Source organism: Rhinichthys klamathensis, unplaced genomic scaffold (genome assembly GCF_029890125.1).
Source record: "Rhinichthys klamathensis goyatoka isolate OS25496 unplaced genomic scaffold, OSU_Roscu_1.1 h1tg000236l_1, whole genome shotgun sequence".
NCBI lineage: Eukaryota > Metazoa > Chordata > Actinopteri > Cypriniformes > Leuciscidae > Rhinichthys > Rhinichthys klamathensis.
Genome location: NW_026606759.1, coordinates 2,417,793 through 2,439,467, shown reverse-complemented (window position 1 = coordinate 2,439,467; position 21,675 = coordinate 2,417,793). Strand labels below are relative to the sequence as shown.

General features: G+C 43.9%; 2 protein-coding genes across 2 annotated transcripts; one reads left to right on the top strand and one right to left on the bottom strand.

The window, feature by feature from the left end:
* Positions 1 to 259: 259 nt before the first annotated feature.
* Positions 260 to 1,723, bottom strand: LOC130099802 (uncharacterized). The gene has a single exon (XM_056265607.1). It carries the CDS (start codon positions 1,402 to 1,404, stop codon positions 388 to 390), a length of 1,017 nt encoding a protein of 338 aa, XP_056121582.1. The 5' UTR covers positions 1,405 to 1,723; the 3' UTR covers positions 260 to 387.
* Positions 1,724 to 7,925: 6,202 nt separating this feature from the next.
* LOC130099787 (lactase/phlorizin hydrolase-like) lies at positions 7,926 to 21,432 on the top strand. Its single transcript, XM_056265594.1, has 12 exons — positions 7,926 to 8,698; positions 8,782 to 9,427; positions 10,266 to 11,822; positions 17,523 to 17,791; positions 17,877 to 18,167; positions 18,239 to 18,437; positions 18,560 to 18,762; positions 18,846 to 18,952; positions 19,043 to 19,174; positions 19,375 to 19,598; positions 19,687 to 19,923; positions 21,290 to 21,432. Exons 1-12 carry the CDS (start codon positions 7,946 to 7,948, stop codon positions 21,430 to 21,432), a joined length of 4,761 nt encoding a protein of 1,586 aa, XP_056121569.1. The 5' UTR covers positions 7,926 to 7,945.
* The last annotated feature ends 243 nt before the right edge of the window (positions 21,433 to 21,675 follow it).

The window sequence follows — 21,675 nt, the reverse complement described above, 5'->3', positions numbered from 1 at the left end:
AGTGGACCAGACTTGCTTTAAGTTAATGGAGCTCCTGCGGGAGCGGAGTAGATGGCACTGCTGCGGCAGTGGAGCAAGCTGGATGGAGTAACAGAGCTCCTGCGGGAGCGGAGTGCACGACACTGCTGCGGCAGTGGACCAGGCTTGCTTGAAATAATGGGGCTCCTGCGGGAGCGGAGTAGATGACACTGCTGAGGCAGTGGAGCAAGTTGGATGGAGTAATGGAGCTCCTGCAGGAGCGGGGTAGATGACACTGCTGCGGCAGTGGATCAGACTTTGGTCGAGTTAATGGAGTTCCTGCGGGGCGGAGTAGAGGGTGCTGCTGCAACGATAGATGGACTTGCCTTTGGCTTGCTTCCTGGGATCCTATGGTGGGTTGAGAGGAAGTTAGCTGAGTAGGGATCGTTGGGCTTCTTTGGTATGGAGGTGGTTAGAACGGATGTAACTCTTAAAGACCTCCGACGACCAGCGGCCGAGCTCTTGGATTTGCTGCTGGGAAAGGCTTTTTTGGGCAGCTGTGGTTGCTGCACCTATGCGGAATGAATGGCTGGAAAAATTATTTGCTGGGATGTTTGATTGGAGTAAGATGGATTTGAGATGTTTTTGGAACCAGAAACGTGTAACGGGGCGATTGAAATCGTTGTTGAAGAGTGGGTCGGAAGGGGACTTGGTCTGAGAGTTTATGGATTGTGAGTACGCGAAGAGAGTTTGGTATGGTTGGATTGGTGATTGGAGATTGAAGATGTATATGAAGTGGCCTTTTTTCATTTGATCTGTCTTGCTTTGTTTGATGAAGTAAGAAATGGTTTCGTTGTCTAATACTGAAAGATCTGAGATTGTGGGATGGACTTTAGGGTTGAAGTTGGAGGTGATGGTGAGTTCTGAGCATCTGAGGAAACCGAAGAAAGCCAATATGAACATGGCATCCAGTGTGCGGGCGGTGTTGGTGGAGTGGTAGCCTCGGCGGAGGGTAGAGATACATTTGGTGAGTATGTCCAAGGTTATTGGTTGTCTGGCATCTGGACGGGTTGGTTGGGTTTTTTGGATGCCTTTGATAAGCATTGATGTCTGGGAATTTGCTATGTCTGCGGAGGGTGAACCAAAAAGGAGTTTGTGGAAGAACTGGATTCCGCTTAGATAGCCCTTGATGGAGCGGGCTTTGAGGTTCTTGGTGCTGTCCAGATAGGATATAAATGAAGTGATGTTGAGCAGAGAAAAACTGGGAAAAGGCTGGTTGAATGTGAAGTGGAAAGACTTAAAACACTTCCATGCGGTTAGGTAGGAATGGAGGGTGCTGGGTGAAACGGCTTGCAGAATGGAGTTAAGAGAGGCATCTAGAAGTGGTTTCAATGGATGGTTTATGGGAATATTAACTCTGAATAGTGAGGTACTGGGGTTGGGCATGGGTCCGCCTCTGGTGCCAACAGCCTGAATTTCTGGAAAGCAAAACGAGAGAGAGAGTCAGCTATTTGATTTTTGGACCCAGGAACATGTTTGCAGTTAAGATGAACTGGTCACAAGCTGCGATCCAAATGAGGCGTCTTAGGAGAGGCATTAAAGCGGGGGATTTTGAGCGGCCTTTGTTGATGCAATGCACGGTTGCTTCATTATCACAGTGTACCATGATGCTGTTAGTCGACCATTCTTTGCCCCACAAGAAGGCTGCTACCACTAAAGGATACAACTCGAATAATGCTGAGGATGTTAGTGATTGTGGTAAATCTAACAACTGGGCTGGCCATGTAGACGCGAACCAACGACCTTGGTAGAAACCTCCGAAACCAACGGAAGGAGCTGCATCTGTGAACAGTTGGATATCCGTAGGGAGAGAAATCAGATTATTATAGAAAAAAGACAGGCCGTTCCATTGTTTAAGGAATGTTATCCATAAACTGAGCTCGTTGCTACATGAAGTAGTTAGGGAGATTTGGTCCTCTAGCTCGTGAACTGATGATGCAAGGAAGAGGAGATGTGAGATGAAAGGGCGACCTTGTGGGATAATGCGCATCGCAAAGTTTAAATGGCCGAGCAGAGATAGAAGCTCTCGTTTAGAGCAATTTGGATTTTCTAGAAGGGTGGATGCGACCAGAATAATCCTGTCGATTTTTTCCTTGGGTAGTGAGGCCTGGAAGTTGATTGTGTCCAATGTAATGCCCAGGAATTCGATGGATGTGGCTGGACCCATGGTTTTTTCTTGGGCGATTGGAATCCCGAGCTCGCTGAAGACTTTTTGGACTGTGAGAAGATGTGCGGCTGGGATGGATTCAGGCGGAGAGATGATCAGGAAATCGTCTAGCAAGTGGATTAGGTAGGGTATCGAGTAGTTATTGGAAAGAATCCAACAAATAGCCTCTGATAGCATGTCGAAAATTTTGGGGCTACTTTTGCAGCAGAAAGTTAAACGGACAGAAAAATAAAATTTTCCTTGCCATCGTACGCCGAACAAATGCCACGAATCCGGGTGGATGGGCATCACTTTAAAGGCAGAGGTGATGTCAACTTTAGCAAGCCAAGCGCCGTAACCTGCGTCTTTAATCAATGTTATGGCTTGATCAATGGTGTGGTAATGAAGAGAAAATTGTTCGAGCGAGATGAGGCTGTTAATGCTTGGAAACGGAGAATTATGGGGGGCTGAAAGATCGATTATAAGGCGTTTTTGAGCCTGAAAATTTCCTGGTGGCCACTCCAATTGGGCTGATACGGAAATGTTCGAAAGGAGGAATGTCAAAAGGACCAATCATAAAGCCCGATTCGATTTCTTTTTTAATCAGGGTGTCGACTGTGTCAGGTTCGGCGAAAGCAGATTGGAGATTATCACATATGATACTCTGTGTGGGGAGGCTTTCGACGCCCGGATTAAAGCCATGCTCGAGACCAGACAGTAAATAGTCCTTAAAATCAGTGTTAGGGTGGTGGGATAATTCAGAAGACAGACGGGAAAAATTCACAGGAGTCGATAAGTAGTTTTTTGAATCTTTATTTACAGACCTTTTGACAGGGCATATAGTGCGCGCGTGCGCGCCGCCACAGTAGCTGCAAATATGTAAAAAACGGCAGCATTGCCATAGGCAACGCCCCGCATTGAAATTATTGCAGGCTTGGTTGTTGGATGGGAATGAGATTTTTCTTCTTTGGGAATCCGTAGCTGAGTCGTTGGGATTAAAGTTTATCCAAGGACAAGCTGTGGTGGAATGAGAGACAGATCTGCAAACTGCGCAGGATATGTTGCGGCAGCCTAAGAACACTCTGTTGTGTAGCTCTGTGTCAAGGGCTCCCCAGTAAGGGCACTGGTTCCACTGAGCTACACGGACGGCGCATTTTGCTGAGAACAATTTGTGGTAAGTGTAAAAATGTGTTCCTCCATATGACAACGCGAGCTCTGCAATTATCGCGAGATAGTCGTTCAGTTCTCGTCTTCTGTGGGGGAGTGCGGCGCAAATGATTTCGCTATACCGGCTGAAAGCAATTGCGAATTCGGAAAATGACAGGATGCGGGATGAATTGTGAACTGGGTTTTTCAAGGTGACTGCAAAATCGCCGCAATCGATTTGCCTATTTGAAACAGAGGAAGGGAGGATAGATAGAAGAGAGGATAAATCAATATCCGTACCTGTGAGTATCTGGGCTCTGATGTTGTTGGTCACGGGGGGCGGTTCCATAGCTGCAGCGTTCGGCGGGATGGGCATCGGCGTTGCGGAAAATAGGGTGAAAGAAGAATGGTTTTGGGGAAAAGTATTAGGAGGGAAAAAGCCCGGGACCGAAGCCGTTTGTGGAGGCAACCTCACACTTGGGTCGGTCCCTAAAGCTTGGGGGGGGGGAGCTGGAAAAGTTGGGAAAGAAGAGAGCTGGAGAGGTAGGAAGTGTGTGTGGGCCTGCGGCTCTAGCTGAGGCAACCTCGCGCTAGAGACTGACGGTGGGACTGCAGGCCAGGGACAAGAAAAAGGGTTGGAAAAGGTTACGGGAGGATGGTGGGGTGGTTGGGCTTGAAGCGTTGGCATACTCACGTTTAAAGAGCGGCCTGTTTCGCATGAAACTGGCAAAGTGGCGTGAGGTGCGGTGCTGGAAAACGCCACGGTCTGTAGCTCAGCAGAGCGGAGAGAGGAGTGGGGCCTGGCGGCGGCGGAATCTGGGGCGCGGCCCAGGCTAGCTGAAGGCCTGCTGTGGCCTGGCGCTCGCGTAGAACTGGGCCCTGCGGCGTCGGGAGAAGGAGTTTTCTGAAAACGTGAGTTTGATGTTTTGTTACTTGCCTTTTTTGCTGTTTTTGAAGGTGGAGTGGATTTCGGAGAAGGGAAAGCTGCCTGGAGAGAAACATACAAGTTGTACAGTTGTGATTTGTTCATCCTCCTTGAAAAATGAACGTCAGCGCTGATTAGCGCTTGTCTCAGCCCCAGCACTGTCCATTTCTCGATTGCCGAAATATTGGGTTGTGCTGAGGTGTAGGAGGAAGCTGGAGATGGTGGAGGTCTTGATGAGAGGCCGCGCCGTGAAGCTGGAGGTTCGGGAGCGGTATCCTGTTGAGCATGGGAACTCGTAGCGGTGATAGGGAGCTGAGATGGAGCCTGGCTGATGAAGGAGTCGTCATCGGAAGGGTAGAGTTTGATCTCTGACATTGTGGCAAAAGGGCGGGACCAAATGCTGAAACTGTCAAGGAATGTTAGGTGAGTTGACAGTGGATATTTATATATGCTTCCTCTCGTGCTGATAGGGTAGACATGTAATAGTTTGGTGACGAGTTGATTGGAATGATTTATTTGAACGTGCTCCTCCCGAACCTTGTTTATAAAACATCATAAAATGTCGTTTACATATTATAGCTATGAGACTCTTACCTCAGCCGGTAATCGGTTGCTTGGCATGATGATGTCCGTAGTGACGATCCAGGCTCACTGAAAAAGGGCGCGTTATTTCCGAACGGACTGACTAACACCCGGACTGTAACGTTAACATAACTCATGTGTTCAGTGCTCCTCCTGCTTACGGCTGCTCCTGATGAATACGATTATAGCTTTGAACCACTGTGATCGCAAACAATCCACTTCACAACCGTAGACAAAATTCAAATCTCCCGCTTGCCCTTGACACAGGTCCAAACAGCTAACCGCTGTGGTGGGCGGGACTAAGCAACGGAAAATAATTGGCGGATAATTTGAATCTGCGTCGCGAGCACACACACACACACACACACACAGTCGCACGCACACAAAGCCACGCAATTTGTGCAGCAACGCAGATTTGGAAAAATATTCATAAAACACATAACATGAAATTAGGGGAGAATAATACAAATGATTATCAAAATGAGCACATTTGCAAGACAAGATTAAAATACGGTCTGAAAGATTTGCAAGACTTTATTGCTATACGACTATAAAGATTTTATATTTGCAAGACAAAATTTAAAAGACGTATTTGTATACAGTAGGTATAGCTACATACAAATTATTTAACCTTAAAACTCACTTTGACACCCACATGCTTAATGATCTTCAAGGACAACATGTTAAATGACTGCTGATTTCTGCAGTTATACATTCTTTTCTTTGTTTTCTAATTTCACAGAAATAATCTGTAAAATATTACTGAATATTTAATGTAAAATTACACATAAACCTGTAAAAATACAGACAATTTCCTTAAAAAAACTGTAAAATTGATGTAAAACCAAAATACAAACAATTACCTGTAAATATAATAGTGGACCTTTAAATTACAGCAAAAATCTGTAAATTAACAGGTATTCACTGTATAATGAAAAAACGGCAAAATTCTGTAAAACAAATACAGGGCGTTACCTGTAAATTAACTTTTTTTTTTTACAGTTTTGTTAATGATTGTTAGACATTTAAATTTACTAATAACTATGATTTTGGCGATGTGGAAAATGCAGATGGAATCGTGGAATCAAGCGTTTTATGCAATTATTTGATTACCACCATAATTTGTATTAAATTCATACATATTTAAATAAAAAATTATGATTAAAAAGAAGAAATGCTGTATCACTGATCTTGTGGATGCTTGTGAAACGTTTTATTTGGGTTTCAAAATAGATTTTCTGGCAGTGCAATATATATATATATATATATATATATATATATATATATATATATATAATTGAAATAGTCAAAAAAATTGTTATTGAATTTATCAAAACATTAATTTTAATGTTTGTATGTGTTAAATCATTTTAATTAACCTGGTTGCTACTGTCTGTTGTACACTAGGTTGTGATGTAATGCCACTGTCTCATTTCATACAAACCTTATCCATTATCTGATCATTTTTTTGGAGAGAAATATACAACTAATATACTTTTTATTATTATACAATGCATTACATAACTTTATTATATATTTTACATCTGTCAGTATTAAATTTAAAGTATGATTATATAATAATGAGTGTGTTCTGACACGTGTAGTTTAACCAATAGTTTAAAATGTCTTCTTTTTAAAATCTTTTTCATTATCTTCATGGATCAAGAAACAATTAAGACTTTATCTGCAGCCAATATATAACTCATAGAAAATCAATAAATTCTTTCATAAAGTCTTTTTGGATATTGATATCCATGTCAGCCATTGAAAAAGATGTATTGATCATCCAGTATTCTTGAATGTATCCATTTCTTGTTGAATTTATAAATCAGCTTAAGCAACTGAAAGCTTCACGGTAAAATCTGCCACATTGCGTCCCATTAATCCATCTAGCCACCTGTGGACATCTTCATGCCACTGTAGTACTAGGTCCTTGAATATTGATTTTGCAAGATAAGGTTTGTTAGATAAGATTTAATATCTTTGCACGTACTGAATCTATTGCTATCTTCTGTGATCTCCTTTGTGTGTTTGATAGGCATAACTTGTGGATGTCACAATTACTTCACAAGAAATTTGTTTCACAACAAGTTTGGCATAAATGGAAATGATGGATTTCTTTAAAGATTAATGCAGAGGCTGTTTAAGTGAGGACAAAAAAAAGTGTTTGAGACTTGTTTCAAATGTTCGTTGTGAATCCATTGTTTAAAAAAAAAGAAGAAAAACACTTGCCATGTTTGGTTCAATTAAAACGACCCTGGTTCGATTGCTCTGTTATTGCGGTTTATTTGATAAATCGTGAACACTGCCATCCGAACCCCGGTGCCACCAAACAAGCGGACCGAGACCGCTGAGAAGATGGGTCTCATTCCTCTTCCAAACGAACTCTGGTGCGGTTTGAATGAAACATGAACGCAACACAGATCAAAGACATGTAAACGTACCAAATACAGGACATGATGCCACAAGATGCGACCCTAAAAAGGACAGAATGCTCAAGCATAACTGTTTTTTTCTCGTCATAGTCGTGATGTTACCCATCACAGTTCGGTACAGGTTTCAGAACAGCTTCTCGTCACAGCAGATCTTTTGATAAGATCACAGCAGATCAGATGTTTGTGACGGAGGGATTCCTGCCGCATTTTTGACTCTTTACACAGTTTTCTCAAAATCCCATTATATGCAAGCTACGCACACACAAGGAGCGCATTTATCCCAGCACACAGCATGGTTTTGGATGTTTGGTAAGATCAAATGCAAAATATACGTAATAAAAGCCGACCAATCAGGTTGTGAACATATCCCTATGCCTTTAGGTTCGGTATCTTTAGGTTCTGTGTTAAAACAACTGTGTGACCAAGACTACACTTTAATTAAAAAAAATTGGTCCGGACCAAACAAACCAAGCAAACCGAACTACACGTGTGAACACACCCTTAATGACTGCCATAAACTGTATCACTAGTAGGATAATGTATAACTGATATGATTGTTTAAGTGACACTCTTGTATAACTCTATAACTGATTGTATAACTGACACTCTTGTATAACTGATTGTATAACTGACAAAACAGCCGTGGTGGTTATAAAGAGCTTTCCCCACTCTTCCCCACTTGCAACTGACACGATGAAGGTCCTAGAAGGATTTCTTTCTATTGGTTTGTTGGCTGTTTTTTGTAGCTTCAGTAATGCAAAGCCACGGAAGTTCAGGATTCCTGTCCATCAGAAATCAACTTCTGCAATCTCATACCAGAAGGTCTGGGAGAAATTCAGTGGTCAAAGCGAAGCTGAGCGTGATGAGTTTCTGAGTGGCTCTTTCCCAGTTGATTTTGAATGGTCCGTCTCCAGTGAGAGTTTCAAAGTGGAGGGTGGATGGGCTGAACACAGGAAGGGTGAGACCATATGGGATCGTTTTAGCCATGAGGGTCATGTCTTTGACAACCAAACCACTGATTTGGCCTGTGATAGTTATCATAAGGTGGACTATGATGCTTATCTGCTTAGGGGAATGATGGCACCTAATTATCAGTTCTCAATTTCCTGGGCTCGCATTTTCCCCACTGGACACAGAGAAAGTTTGGTTGACGAGGGGGTTGCTTATTATGACAAGATGATTAACACACTTCTACAATCCGGTATTGAGCCCACTGTTACCCTGCATCATTGGGACCTTCCCCAAGCTCTGCAGGACTCAGGAGGCTGGGTTAATGACTCTATTGTGGAAGCTTTCAAAGAATTTTCGGACTTTTGCTTCTCTCGTTATGGAGACAGAGTCAAAACATGGATCACATTCGGCAGCCCCTGGGTAGTGAGCAACTTGGGGTATGGAACAGGGGAACATCCCCCAAGTATAAATGACCCAATAATAGCCTCTTACAAGGTGTGTTTGTCAATCAGAAAAAGTACCATCTATTTTATGATTTTATAAAGTATATATTTGCAATGCTTTGCTTGTTTTCACAGGTGACGCACAATATTTTGAAATCTCATGCTGAAGCCTGGCATATTTATAATGATAATTACAGGAAAATGTACAGTGGAAAAGTGGGCATTGCTCTTAACTCTGATTGGGCAGAGCCAAGGAATCCCGTAAGTAATCAGGATGTTGCAGCAGCTGAGCGTTATTTGAACTTCCAGCTGGGCTGGTTTGCTCACCCCATATTTGTAGATGGAGACTATCCAGTCGTGCTGAAGAAACAAATAGAGCAAAAGAAAGGTGAGTGTGTTAAAGAGCTGGCAAGACTCCCAGTCTTCACTGAGGCAGAGAAACAAAGAATCCGAGGCACAGCTGATTTCTTCGGACTTAATCACTACACTTCCCGACTAATTAGTGAGAGCATGGGTAGATGTGATGCTGGACCCAATAATGTTGGGGACTTCGAGGCTTATACGGACCCCACATGGCCCTCCACAGCTTCTGACCAGATCCAGTCTGTTCCATGGGGGCTTCGGCGGTTATTGAACTACATCTATTTAGAGTACACATCCATCACAAAGGTGCCCATCTATATCACAGGAAACGGAATGCCCACTGAGTACTATGGTGATCTGCTCAATGACATTCAGCGTGTCGACTATCTCAAAGCTTACATTAATGAAGCAATGAAAGGTAAGTATTTTAAGGGAATTGGTCAATGCTTAAAACTATGATTATACTAATCTTTTTAGTGATAACAGGTCAGTCTGTGTGAAATCAGAGGTGGTGACCTTAATCCAAATCTGTAAGGTATTTCTTGGAGATTCTAACATTTTTATATTTGAAGTAATCATTATTTTGAGGCTCAAAATGCCTTGTAGGGAAGCTGTGTAAAGGGTATCTGATATCTCAAAAAGTTTGTTGGCCATACTTTCATATCAAGATAGCTGAGGACAAATGTCTTTTTGCACAGAAACAGGGCTCATGTAGACCTACTTCTAAGCCACTTTCAAGATTCTCCTAGGTAGTCAACACTGATAAATGATACAAAAATATTGTACTGTCCTTTTGATCATTACAGGGACATCACATTTGAGCTTTTAAGTTTAAAACATGTCCTTGTATTTTCATGGATGTAATTAAGGCTCCAATGTCACCCACATCTACAAATGTTTTTTTTTTTTTTTTTTACAACTTTATGGGCCACTTATAAAAATATTTGCACCCTGAGAAGACTTTTAACGGTGCAGACTTGAAGGAATCAGGTTTGTCTATCCAAAAATCATAATTATTAAAATATACACTAAACATGGTGTTTATTGGCTTGGGAATAATTAGTCCTTCAGGGAGCTTAAAATATATGAAACTGTTAAATAAAATAATTTTACAGACACCAACAACATCAGATTTGACACTGACTGACCTTAAAAAAATCTTCTACCAATGTAACAAAACCCTTGCCAAACTTTAACATCAGACTATATATAGTAATACAAGATCACTATCTATTAACTACTTCTTTCTACTACAGCTGTGCATTTGGATGGTGTTGTCATCCAGAGGTTTACAGTCAAGTCTCTGATGGATGGTTTTGAGGGTCCTCAAGGCTACAGTCAACGATTTGGATTGCACTATGTGAACTTTGAAGATCCTGACAGGCCAAGAATCCCCAAAGCATCAGCATATTACTATTCAAAGGTGATTGAGCATAATGGATTTGCTGAGACTCCAGCAAGCTCTAAGAGGCAAATCTATGGAAATAAAATTGAGAGCACAAAACTTCCTAGTCTGCCACCATCTGAAGTTCCTTCAAAATCCAAGGTTGTTTGGAAAAAGTTCTCCCCTCAAACCAAGTTTGAGAGACAGCTTTATCACTATGGAACATTTCCAGAGGGATTCCATTGGGGTGTCTCTTCTTCAGCATATCAGGTTGAAGGTGGCTGGAATGCTGATGGAAAAGGACCAAGTGTTTGGGATACTTTCACTCAAAAACCTGGTATGATCCCAAACAATGACAATGGTGATGTTGCATGTGACAGCTACAATAAAATTGATGAGGATCTATACATGTTGAGAGCCCTAAAACTGAAGACTTATAGATTCTCCTTGTCATGGTCTCGAATTTTTCCCAGTGGGAAAAAATCTTCTCTTAACCAGAAGGGTGTGGACTACTACAACAGGCTCATTGATGGTCTTTTGTCAAACAATATCACACCTATGGTGACTCTGTACCATTGGGACTTGCCACAGGCTTTACAGAACATCAACGGTTGGGACAACCCCGAATTAATTAACATATTCAATGAATATTGTGACTTCTGTTATGCAACATTTGGAGACAGGGTGAAGTTTTGGATCACATTTAATGAACCCCAGACAATTGCATGGTCCGGATATGGACTAGGTCAGATTCCACCTAACGTAAACCAACCAGGAGATGCTCCATACAGGGTTGCACACAACCTCCTGAAAGCTCATGCACAAGCTTATCACACCTATGATGAGAAATACAGGGCAGCGCAAGGAGGTCTGGTATCCATTAGTCTAAATGCTGAATGGGCAGAACCCCTGGACGTCAACATCCCTCGAGAGGTGGTTGCAGCTGATCGAGCCCTTCAGTTCCAACTAGGCTGGTTTGCACATCCCATATTTAAAAATGGTGACTACCCTGACGCCATGAAGTGGCAGGTTGGCAACAAGAGTGAACTTCAAGGCTTGACAGAATCCCGCCTGCCTTCTTTTACTGATGAAGACAAAGCCTTTATCCAAGGAACAGCTGATGTATTCTGCATTAACACATACACAACCAAAATCGTGCGCCATGTGACCAGCATACTTGATGTTGAGTCTTATCAGACTGACCAGGACATTGAGAAGGACTTTCCAGATGGCTCTGAAAATACGGCTGTTAATGACCAGAAGACTGTTTCTTGGGGACTCAGGCGACTTCTTAACTGGGTAAAGGAAGAGTATGGAGACCCTGAGATTTATATTACAGGAAATGGTGTGGCTACAGTCCCTGCCATGACAGTTGATGACACTGATCGAATATTCTTTCTTAAGACTTATGTTGATGAGGCTCTTAAAGGTATGTTAACAATGATTCTCATTCACTGATGGTATTTATCTGCTTATAAAGGTTTTTATGCAGAAATTATGAAATGCATTACAAATATATATATATATATGAAAAGCGTCTCAGGTTACAAATGTAACCTTTGTTCCCTGAGAACAGGGAATGAGAAAATACGTCATTCGACGCTATGGGGGAACGCCTCAGGCGTGACAGGTGTCTGAAATCACTATCAAATCACGTCAATCATATTGACCGGCGACAGCCCGTGAATCATTAGCGTGAATGATTAACGTGCGACCTGGAAGTATATAAGGGCGCCTTGCAAACATGACAAATCACCTTATCGTCTGAAGGGACTGTACGGCAGGCAAGCCCCGAGGCATGGCAGGGAGACGTATTGTCTCGTTCCCTGTTCTCAGGGAACAAAGGTTACATTTGTAACCTGAGACGTTCCCTTTCGAAGGGAACTCAACAATACGTCATTCGACGCTATGGGGAACGAAATACCCACTCCGCCATGCTGAGGGAGTGCATGCCCAAAGGCAGTGACAACTGTCAGAACCAGCAATTTCAAATGAAACGCTAGAACCACTCACCGTCAGGTCACACTGGGCTGTCAGTGACAGCATTCCCTACGGTCATAGCCTAAGCTATAAGCCACACAGGAAAACCTCCATAAACATAGTTAAATGAAAGGACTACCTGGGCCTGCTCAAAGGCCTAGGACCACAACTTCAATTAGAAGGGGTCCCTTCTAGGGAATGTGGCTAGGGAACCCGAAGGAACCCCAGCCAGTCACTATTCAGGGGAACGTACTCACCCCGAAGTGCCACCAGGACGGCCTGACCTGGCGTCAGAGCATAGACACTTAGTCTGGCCACTTCCTGTCTGTCCGAAGACAGAGCCTCTGGACACTTGCCTTAAGTAAGGCATCCAACCCGAGGGACTGCGAAGCTGGCAGTGAACCACTCGGCCCGGATCTCAGAGACGGGATATCCCGGAGAGTATGACTCAGCAAGTGCTTTCCAACCCTTACCAGCGAGGGGAGTTTCTCTACTCGATCCATGGATCTACCCAGTGCTTGTGTTACAAACACTGAGGAGGCCTGTGAAGGCCTAAGGGCTGATCTAACTGGGAGGCCTCACGAGAGGCCTACGACCGTCTGACCAGACTCAGGAGTCCGCGTGCTCACAGCGACCCTCAATGAGGGGAGCATATGGTCCCCCTGGTAGGCAAAACCAGGCTGTAGGCAGGAAAGAGGTTCCGAGAGGGAACCAGTAGCAGAGAATGAACACTGTAGTCGAGCCAGGGCGCAAGCTCGCCTTCAGCAGCTGCCTGATAAGGCAAGCTGAAATGATAGCAAGAGGCCACTAGCTTCCTGAACCCAGCACCGCTAGGGAACCACTCACAAGGAGGCCTGGTGAGGCCTACTACCTGATAGCAACAGTATGTGGTCACCTACAGGGAGGCCTAGAGAGGCCTACTACCCGATAACGATAGTACGTGGGGAACTCACCCTCAGGGAGGCCTGGTGAGGCCTACTTCCTGACAGCCATAATATCTGGGAGCTTTTTCTGCTACCCGATAGAAAGTCAGGCTAGCTGTCCAGTTGTCTGTCCTTGGGCTTGTCTCCAGGGAGGCCTGGTGAGGCCTACTACCTGATAGCCAATGTAGGTGGGGATTCGCCTTCAGGGAGGCCGGGTGAGGCCTACTACCTGATAACCATCTTAAGTGGGAATTCACCTTCAGGGAGGCCTGAGGGGCCTACTACCTGATAGCAACTGGTAGCTGAGTCCGGGTGACAGTTCCAAGGCGGCCTGCTAAGGCCAGCCAGCTGGGGACTCGCCTATCAGGGAGGCCCGGTTGGGCCTACTAGCTGATAGCAAGTCAAATCTGCAACAAAGGAACACTGTTGAGAACCATACTACACCAATGTAACTATTGGGCCCACCCACAGGAGGCCTAGTACGGCTAGCTACCTGTAGCGGCATTAAAGCATGTCCCACAATGTAGGGACTCACCTCCGAGAAGGCCTGTTTAAGGCCTACTACCCACCGGTGAGTCAACTGCCCGAACCACCAAGGCCAACCAATCCTCTCGAGAAGTAGCCTATAGCGCCCTCTTGGGGGCTGCTCATACAAGGAGGCCTGCTGAGGCCTACTACCTGATGGCGCAGCCTTCGTTGGCAGATAAGCTGTTTACACAGCGCCTACAGCATCCTGGTGCCTAATCACATTGCCCATGGCAGTGTACTCAGCATAGAGAGCTAATACCCTTAGAACAAGGGGAGTACAACATTCGCCACTCTGCCTCAGTGGAGGCCCCAGTTAGTCAGGGGCCTACCATCTATGCATGGGCGTCAGCACAGGGCAATGCTCTGGCTTCAGGGGAGCGAACTTCGACCAAAGAAGAAGTGAAGGCTTACTTCATACTCGACCCGAGCCATAGTAGTGCGAGGTAGGATAAAAACAGAACTGGGAGTGAAGTGCTCAGACCTACCCTGAATCACAGGGGAATACTCACACCTCACCCTGAGTTTACCAGGGTGCGGGCCTGCCAGCGGCTCTAGGGGTAACAGAAAAACATCTGTGCCCAACCTAGGGGAGTGGGGCTTGAATGAAAGCCAACCACCTACAACCCAAAGCCTGAGCAGTAGCTCAGCAAGGTATTAGTGAAGCCTACACTGGCGGCCTAAATCCGTAGGCCAGTTCTGCACGGCAGGGTCGGGCAGGAGACTCAGTCTTCTTCGTGAAGCGAAAGACGGCCTAACCCTGCTCAAAAGGACTTATATACCACGGAGGCCTAACTGAGGCCTACCATGTCCTTATAAACCATCCTCTGCACCACGCTGCATTACTCTAGTCACCCCAGAATGCAGAGAAGGGGGTGGGCCTTGGCCTAACGACTCCCATGGGAGGAGGCTGATTATACAGGGATGCCAAAACCTACATTCACAAAGTGAAGGGTCAGAGGAAGAAATGCTAATTTTAGCAGAACGCCTCTAATATCCCTGGCACAGCCTAGGCCAGCTACAGAGGCGGCCCTGGTGAGGGCCAACCTGTAAGCATAGATCTATCTGAGGGCTCAGAGGAGCCACAGCCTACTAAAGAATATAGTCTGTATTATTCCATACAAAGGGCTGCAGAACGCTCAACCTAATGAAAACTCAACAGAGCTCAAGGGGCGAAATACTCAGAAAAGTCAAAACGGTCCCATGGGCCGGACATAAGATCTATCTGAAGCTCTAGCGTCAGTCAACACTCTAAGTAAAACATACTATCAGAGAGAGACCAACTACTCTACCCTGAGGTGGCTAACAGCCCAAAGGCTAACATAGTTATCATTCAGGCCACCTAACGGGGAACTTCAGGGCCCTAATAATCCAATAAAGTTACCTTACCTTTATTACCTTGACATGACCCCATAACTCTTTATACAGGGAACGAGGTCTGTAAAGAAAAATATGTTATTTTTTATCACAAAAAATATACTCCTTGAAAGACCAGCAGCTCACCTGCGGCGTGCAAAGTGAAGACTCGCCAGAAGTTCTATACGAACCTGGGAACCGCCACTTTACATGCCTGAAAGGGGCGTTTCCACCAACCAGGCCCGGGTGGGCCATCAGAACATAGTTCTCATCATAGGCCCATCCCCAGGCCTGATGTAATGAACGCCTGGGGGTCAGAAGAGAGAGGGCAGAATGTCGTGACCCTCCGGGGAGGTTATCCATTACCGACGCCGTGAGCGTTTGTTCTGGATAACCTCCCTCAAATCTCTTCTGTGGCGGGAGTCACGCCTCCTCTGCGACCTGCTCCTTGAGGGAGGGGGCGCACGAGAGGCGACACTGGCTCGCTGGCCCTGCCTACGGTCCTCAGACTGTGAAGGGCCAGGCTCTCCCGCCTGCCTGGGTGCGGACGCGGATCTCAGCGGTATACATGTTTTAAATGCTGCTGAGCGCGCCTTCGCCTCCCTGAACTTCCTCACCACCGCTTCTACAGAGGTGCCAAAGAGTTCGGAAGGCGAAACTGGTGAATCGAGGAGAAAGGTTTTTTCTTTCTCCCCGATGCCAGCTAGATTTAGCCACAGATGCCTCTCCGTGGCCACCATCGCCGCCATCGACCGACCGATCGCGGCAGCGGTTTGCTTGGTAGCCCGGAGAGCCAGATCTGTGGTGCGGCGCAGCTCAGCCACCGCCTCAGGGGACAACCCTGCCCCCTGGTCGAGATCCCTCAGCAGGTCGGCCTGGTACGCCTGTAACACCGCCATGGTATGAAGTGCAGCACCGGCCTGACCTGCTGCCGTGTATGCTCTGCCATTCAAACGAGCCGTCGTTTTCAGCGGTTTGGATGGCAGGGTTGGAGCTTTTAGTGTCGCTGCCCGCCCAGACACGAGATAGTTCGCGAACGTCTCGTCAATGGGCGGCATTGACACATACCCATGCTCTCTGATCCCCTCAACATCAGCGAAACTGGCCCGCTGATGTTGGTGAATACGAGCAGAGCATGGGTTCTTCCATGCCCTCTCGATCTCCATGTGTAGATCAGGAAGGAATGGAAGGCTCACCCGAGCTGGTGGTGTATGGCCAGGGAGAAACCGATCATCGAGCCTTCCGCGAGCGGCCCCTCCTCTAGCGCGCTGCCAAGGCAACTGCAGCCTGTCAGCAGCGCGCTCCATAACATCCACCAGCTCAGCATACATGGGACAGGGTGGCTGAGGAGGTTCAAGATCTTCCTGATCATAAACCTCCCCAACCATCTCCTGTGCGTCCGGAAGAGCCGCAACTGCAGGTACAGTCGGTGAGTAATCTTCCCCATCATCGACCTGCAGTTCGCTCTCGTCAGCCGTCGAATCATCTGAGAGGTTTACAGCCCTCTCAAGGCGATCGACGAGCTCCATCTGAGAACCCCATGATGAAAGTCGCCGCTCTGCCTCAGCACGAGCGGGACCTGCACCACGAGGAAGATGCTGAGCCCCCTTCACTCGAGAAGAGGGCCAGACGAGAGCGGAGCATTTTAAGAGAAAAATGCTCGCAGTTCGCACAGAAGGTTCCCTCGAGAACCTCCCGTGCGTGCTCTTCTCCCAAACAAAAAACGCACAGCTCGTGTGTGTCAGCCGGTGTCAGAAACCTCGGACACGGGTCGGCACACTTACGAAAACAATCCGCCTTTGCTGTGCGTTTCATTTCTCTTACCTTTTTCTGACGTAAGTTTGAATAGCGTTTCATAAAAACAGTCCCTGAAGACGATGAGATGATTTGTCATGTTTGCAAGGCGCCCTTATATACTTCCAGGTCGCACGTTAATCATTCACGCTAATGATTCACGGGCTGTCGCCGGTCAATATGATTGACGTGATTTGATAGTGATTTCAGACACCTGTCACGCCTGAGGCGTTCCCCCATAGCGTCGAATGACGTATTGTTGAGTTCCCTTCGAAAGGGAACTCTTTTTTGGACATGGTTTGGGCATAATTTATTCATACTGCTAGCTGTGTGAATGCACTCCCTCATTTAGAAAAATCCAGATTCAGCAACATAGAGTAAAAAAAAAAAAAGTTATGTGTATTTGCACCTATGACTCCTGTGGAAATTTTGCATGAAATTCTTTGCTCATGAATACACAAATTGTACAAAATGTACAAGTAAAAATGGCTTAATGTTTGCAATGGTGTTAAATTGTACATTTGACATATTTACATGTATTGTCTTTTTAGCAAACAACCTGGATGGAGTACGTATTAAGGGTTATATTGCTAGCTCTCTGATGGACTCCTTTGAGTGGCTAAATGGCTACTTTGTTAGCTATGGACTTCACCATGTGAACTTTTTACTATCAAATCGGCCAAGAACTCCAAAGCGCTCAGCTCACCTCCTTTTTGATATAATAAGAAATAATGGCTTTCCACTGCCAGGGGAGGAAGAAATGTTATATGGACATTTTCCAGAGGGATTTATGTGGAGCACAGCAACAGCTGCATATCAGGTACAATCCATTTCAACAAATACATTTTTGAATCATATATTTGCTTAAAATTATACATGTTTCATGTTATGCTTTAACACCACAGATAGAGGGAGCCTGGAGAACAGATGGAAAAGGTCTCAGTATTTGGGACAAATATGCACACAGTCCTTCAAGAATAGCTAACGACGACAATGGTGACATTGCCTGTGACAGCTACAACAGGATTGCTGATGATGTCGATAATGTCAAAAAACTGAAGGTCGGCCACTACCGGATGTCTGTTGCATGGCCCAGAATTATGCCTGATGGAACAAACAGGAACATTAATGAAGCTGGACTCAACTACTATAATAGGCTTGTAGATGCACTTTTGGCAGCCAATATCCAGCCTCAGGTAGACTATTTTTGAAAGAATTTGCAATTTCTTTTAGGCTTCCAAGTCTATTAATCATTTTGATCTGGCAGGTGACCTTATACCACTGGGATCTCCCACAAGCACTCCAGGATGTTGGTGGCTGGGAGAATGAAACGATAGTCGATAGGTTCAGAGACTATGCTGATGTTGTGTTTAACAGTCTGGGGGACAGAGTAAAGTTCTGGATTACTTTAAATGAACCCCTCAATGTTGCTTTGGCAGGATATGGCTATGGAACTATGGCACCAGGTATCATTTGCCATTAAAATTATACTTTTAATTTTTGTAAAATATGATTAAGCCCACCAATTTCCACGTTCACAGCTAATAATGCAAAATAAGGATATTGATGAGGGTTTATCTGTGTCCAGGTATAAATTCCAGACCAGCCACTGGACCATATGTTGCGGCACACAACCTCATCAAGGCTCATGCTGAGGCCTGGCATCTATATAATGACAAGTATCGTGCAAAATATGGTGGCCTTATTAGCATCACTCTAAACTCTGACTGGGCTGAACCAAGAAACCCATACAAACAGGAAGACGTGGATGCTGCCGTGCGTTATCTTCAGGTACAGATTTGTGATTCAACTATACGAATAGTGTGTAACCATGTGCATAAATCAACAATAAGCCACTCCTCTTCTTGAAACAGTTCATGCTGGGTTGGTTTGCTCATCCTGTGTTCAATGGAGATTACAGTGATATAATGAAAGACAGAATTCGAGAGAGAAGTTTAGCGGCTGGCCGACCTCAATCAAGGTAATTCATGTAATTTTGAAATTTATAGCTTTGTACTAAAAATTTTCAGTTCTTATAAATGCTTTCACATTTGCATTTCACATCTATCAGACTTCCAGAATTTACCCCTGCTGAAGTAGCGAGGATTAATGGTACTTATGATTATTTTGGATTCAACCACTACACCTCTGTCTTAACCTATTACTTGGACTACAAAGACTTCGAGGACTATGATGCAGACAGGTAGCCTTTTGGTTTTATTCTGTGAGATTTATTTGTATAGCACTTTTTACAATACACATTCCCATAACGCAGTTGAGATTTACTATCTAATATATATCGCCCTAAGAGAGCATACTGTATGTATGCAGATAAAGTATTGACATACTTTTTCCAACTTTTTGTAAAGAGTTGGGCAATAATTTTGTTGCCATCTATTCCAGGGGTGTAGGAGTTGTATCTGATCGTACATGGCTGGAATCTGGATCCTTCTGGTTGAAAGTAAATCCTGCGGGATTCCGAAAAGTTCTTAAGTTCATTAAAGATGAATATGGAGACCCTGCTGTTTACATAACAGAGAATGGTGTATCAGAACGAGGGCCAATAGATCTGAATGATGTCCCCCGTATCCACTACTATAATACCTATATCAATCAGGCCCTGAAAGGTAATAAGATCGAAAAGGACAGTATTAAACAGCATTACATTTCTGTGATGCTTTTTCATGCATTATTAATATTATTGTTTGTTTTCAGCGTGTTTGCTAGATGGTGTGGACATCCGTGGCTACACTGCCTGGTCACTAATGGACAATGTGGAATGGGCGGCGGGTTTTGAAGAAAGATTTGGCTTTTTCTATATAAATCGATCAGATCCCAGTTTACCACGTATTCCTAAGGAATCTGTCTGGAGCTATGCTAAAATAGTTTCCTGCAATGGCTTCATTAGCCCAGGAGAAAGTCCCCACCAATGTCAGATCCTTGAACCTGAAGGTACAATCTATCTATCTATCTGAAGTACAATCTATCTATCTATCTATCTACTAGGGGTGTAAATCGGACAGTTCATCACGATAGGATACGATATTGATTCTCTCAGCCAGCGATACAATGTTTGCCGATACGTCAAAAAATTCTGCGATACGATTATGATTCGATTCAGGGCTATATCAATTGATTTAGCAAAATTTAGATAATATAATATATATATTATATTATGTAAAGTGTACACAACCAGTTACGTGTGTCAACTCACAAATGCATCCAAAAATAACAGGAAAGTTTAATTAAACTCTTTGAAAATTGCACACCCTCTCCCAACTGGGACATTTACAAGTTGTTTGTTATAAGTTACAAGTAAAAAAAAACATGATATATGAAAATGAATAAGATCGGAGTTATCTGTTTTTGCAAATTAACTCTATAACAGAAGAGTTCGAGTTAAAACAGATAACTCTGTTCTTGTTATTTTCATATATCATGTTTTTTTTTTTATTATTGTGCATTTGAATATCAATCAAACTGCAACTGGGTTGTTTTGATTAAGTAATACTAACAAAAAAAATACAGGTATCTTATCAAATTAAAGTTCATTGAAAGTATTTTTTTATATATATATATATATATATATATATATATTTGTGTGTGTGTGTGTGTATGGCAAAAGCAGATAACTCCACGTTTAATTTTTCAGAGTTAAACAAAGCCAATTAATTGCTATGATACATAATAAAACACTTAATCCTACAAGTAAATCCTCAGCTGACATAGACGTCAAACTTTGTTGTTGTGATTAACGTACACGCAATACAGAGAGCTTTTCCCTCACCACTAACCTGCTGTTTTAGCAAGAGTGCGTGAAAAAGTTTCAGCTTATATTTTCCTTTTACGCCCCGAAGAAGAGATCACGGGTTCATCAAGTTCGTTGAAATCCATCCTCGATCACTTTTAATCAGCTTTGACGAAACTCGTCTCAGCTAGCACGTCTTTTCAAAGTGACTAAGAGCCTTGTCACCTGACATGAATACTGCGCACTGATTCACTAAAACAGACTTTTCGGGTTGTGTTCACAAACAACAAGGGTGCTTGTCGTTTCTGCTGTAAAACATGAACTCGCGATGCCTTGACACTGGAAAATACTGGCTTTTGTGACAACGGGTTCAGTCAATCTTGTCAGGCGTCTATTTCAGCTAAGAAAAGTTACGTGAGGATGTGGAGAGTGTCAAAATAAAGGTAACGTATATCGATATTTTATGTGTGGCATCGTATCGTTAGACGTTTGATCGATGCATCTTTACACCCCTACTATCTACTATATGTCTGTCTGTCTGTAAATAACAGAGTCATTTCTGGTTTACAGAAACTAATCCTGCACCACCTCCTGGTGAAGAGCTGTTGGACAGTTTCTTGGATTTGGAAGTGTCAGGTCCTGATGCTGACACAAGAAACAAAAAACGTCCAGTAGAGGAACACATTAACCTTGATAAAACGGACAATTTCTGAACATAATGTGCTTTACAAGTCTTTCAATTTACAAGTTATGTAAATATAATCAAGTACAAAATTATCTAACTCATAAAGCTGAAAAAAAAAATTTAAAAACGTTTTCGTAATCAAATGTTACTGGTAACTTCAACATTAACTCATGATTAGTGAAGATATGAACCAATTAAGAGCTATCCTTAACTATGACTGGAGTCATAAGGATTTCAACCGTTTTCTGATTTTTATTGTTCATTTATGTTT

What these genes read in the sequence shown, in the direction of transcription:
- LOC130099787 (XM_056265594.1), top strand. Translation starts at nt 7,946, where the DNA reads ATGAAGGTCCTAGAAGGATTTCTTTCTATTGGTTTGTTGGCTGTTTTT. An exon ending in CAGCCAATATCCAGCCTCAG is followed by an intron (nt 18,168 to 18,238) that starts GTAGACTATTTT and finishes TTGATCTGGCAG; the next exon opens with GTGACCTTATACCACTGGGA. An exon ending in GAGGACTATGATGCAGACAG is followed by an intron (nt 19,175 to 19,374) that starts GTAGCCTTTTGG and finishes CATCTATTCCAG; the next exon opens with GGGTGTAGGAGTTGTATCTG.
- LOC130099802 (XM_056265607.1), bottom strand. Translation starts at nt 1,404, where the DNA reads ATGCCCAACCCCAGTACCTCACTATTCAGAGTTAATATTCCCATAAAC.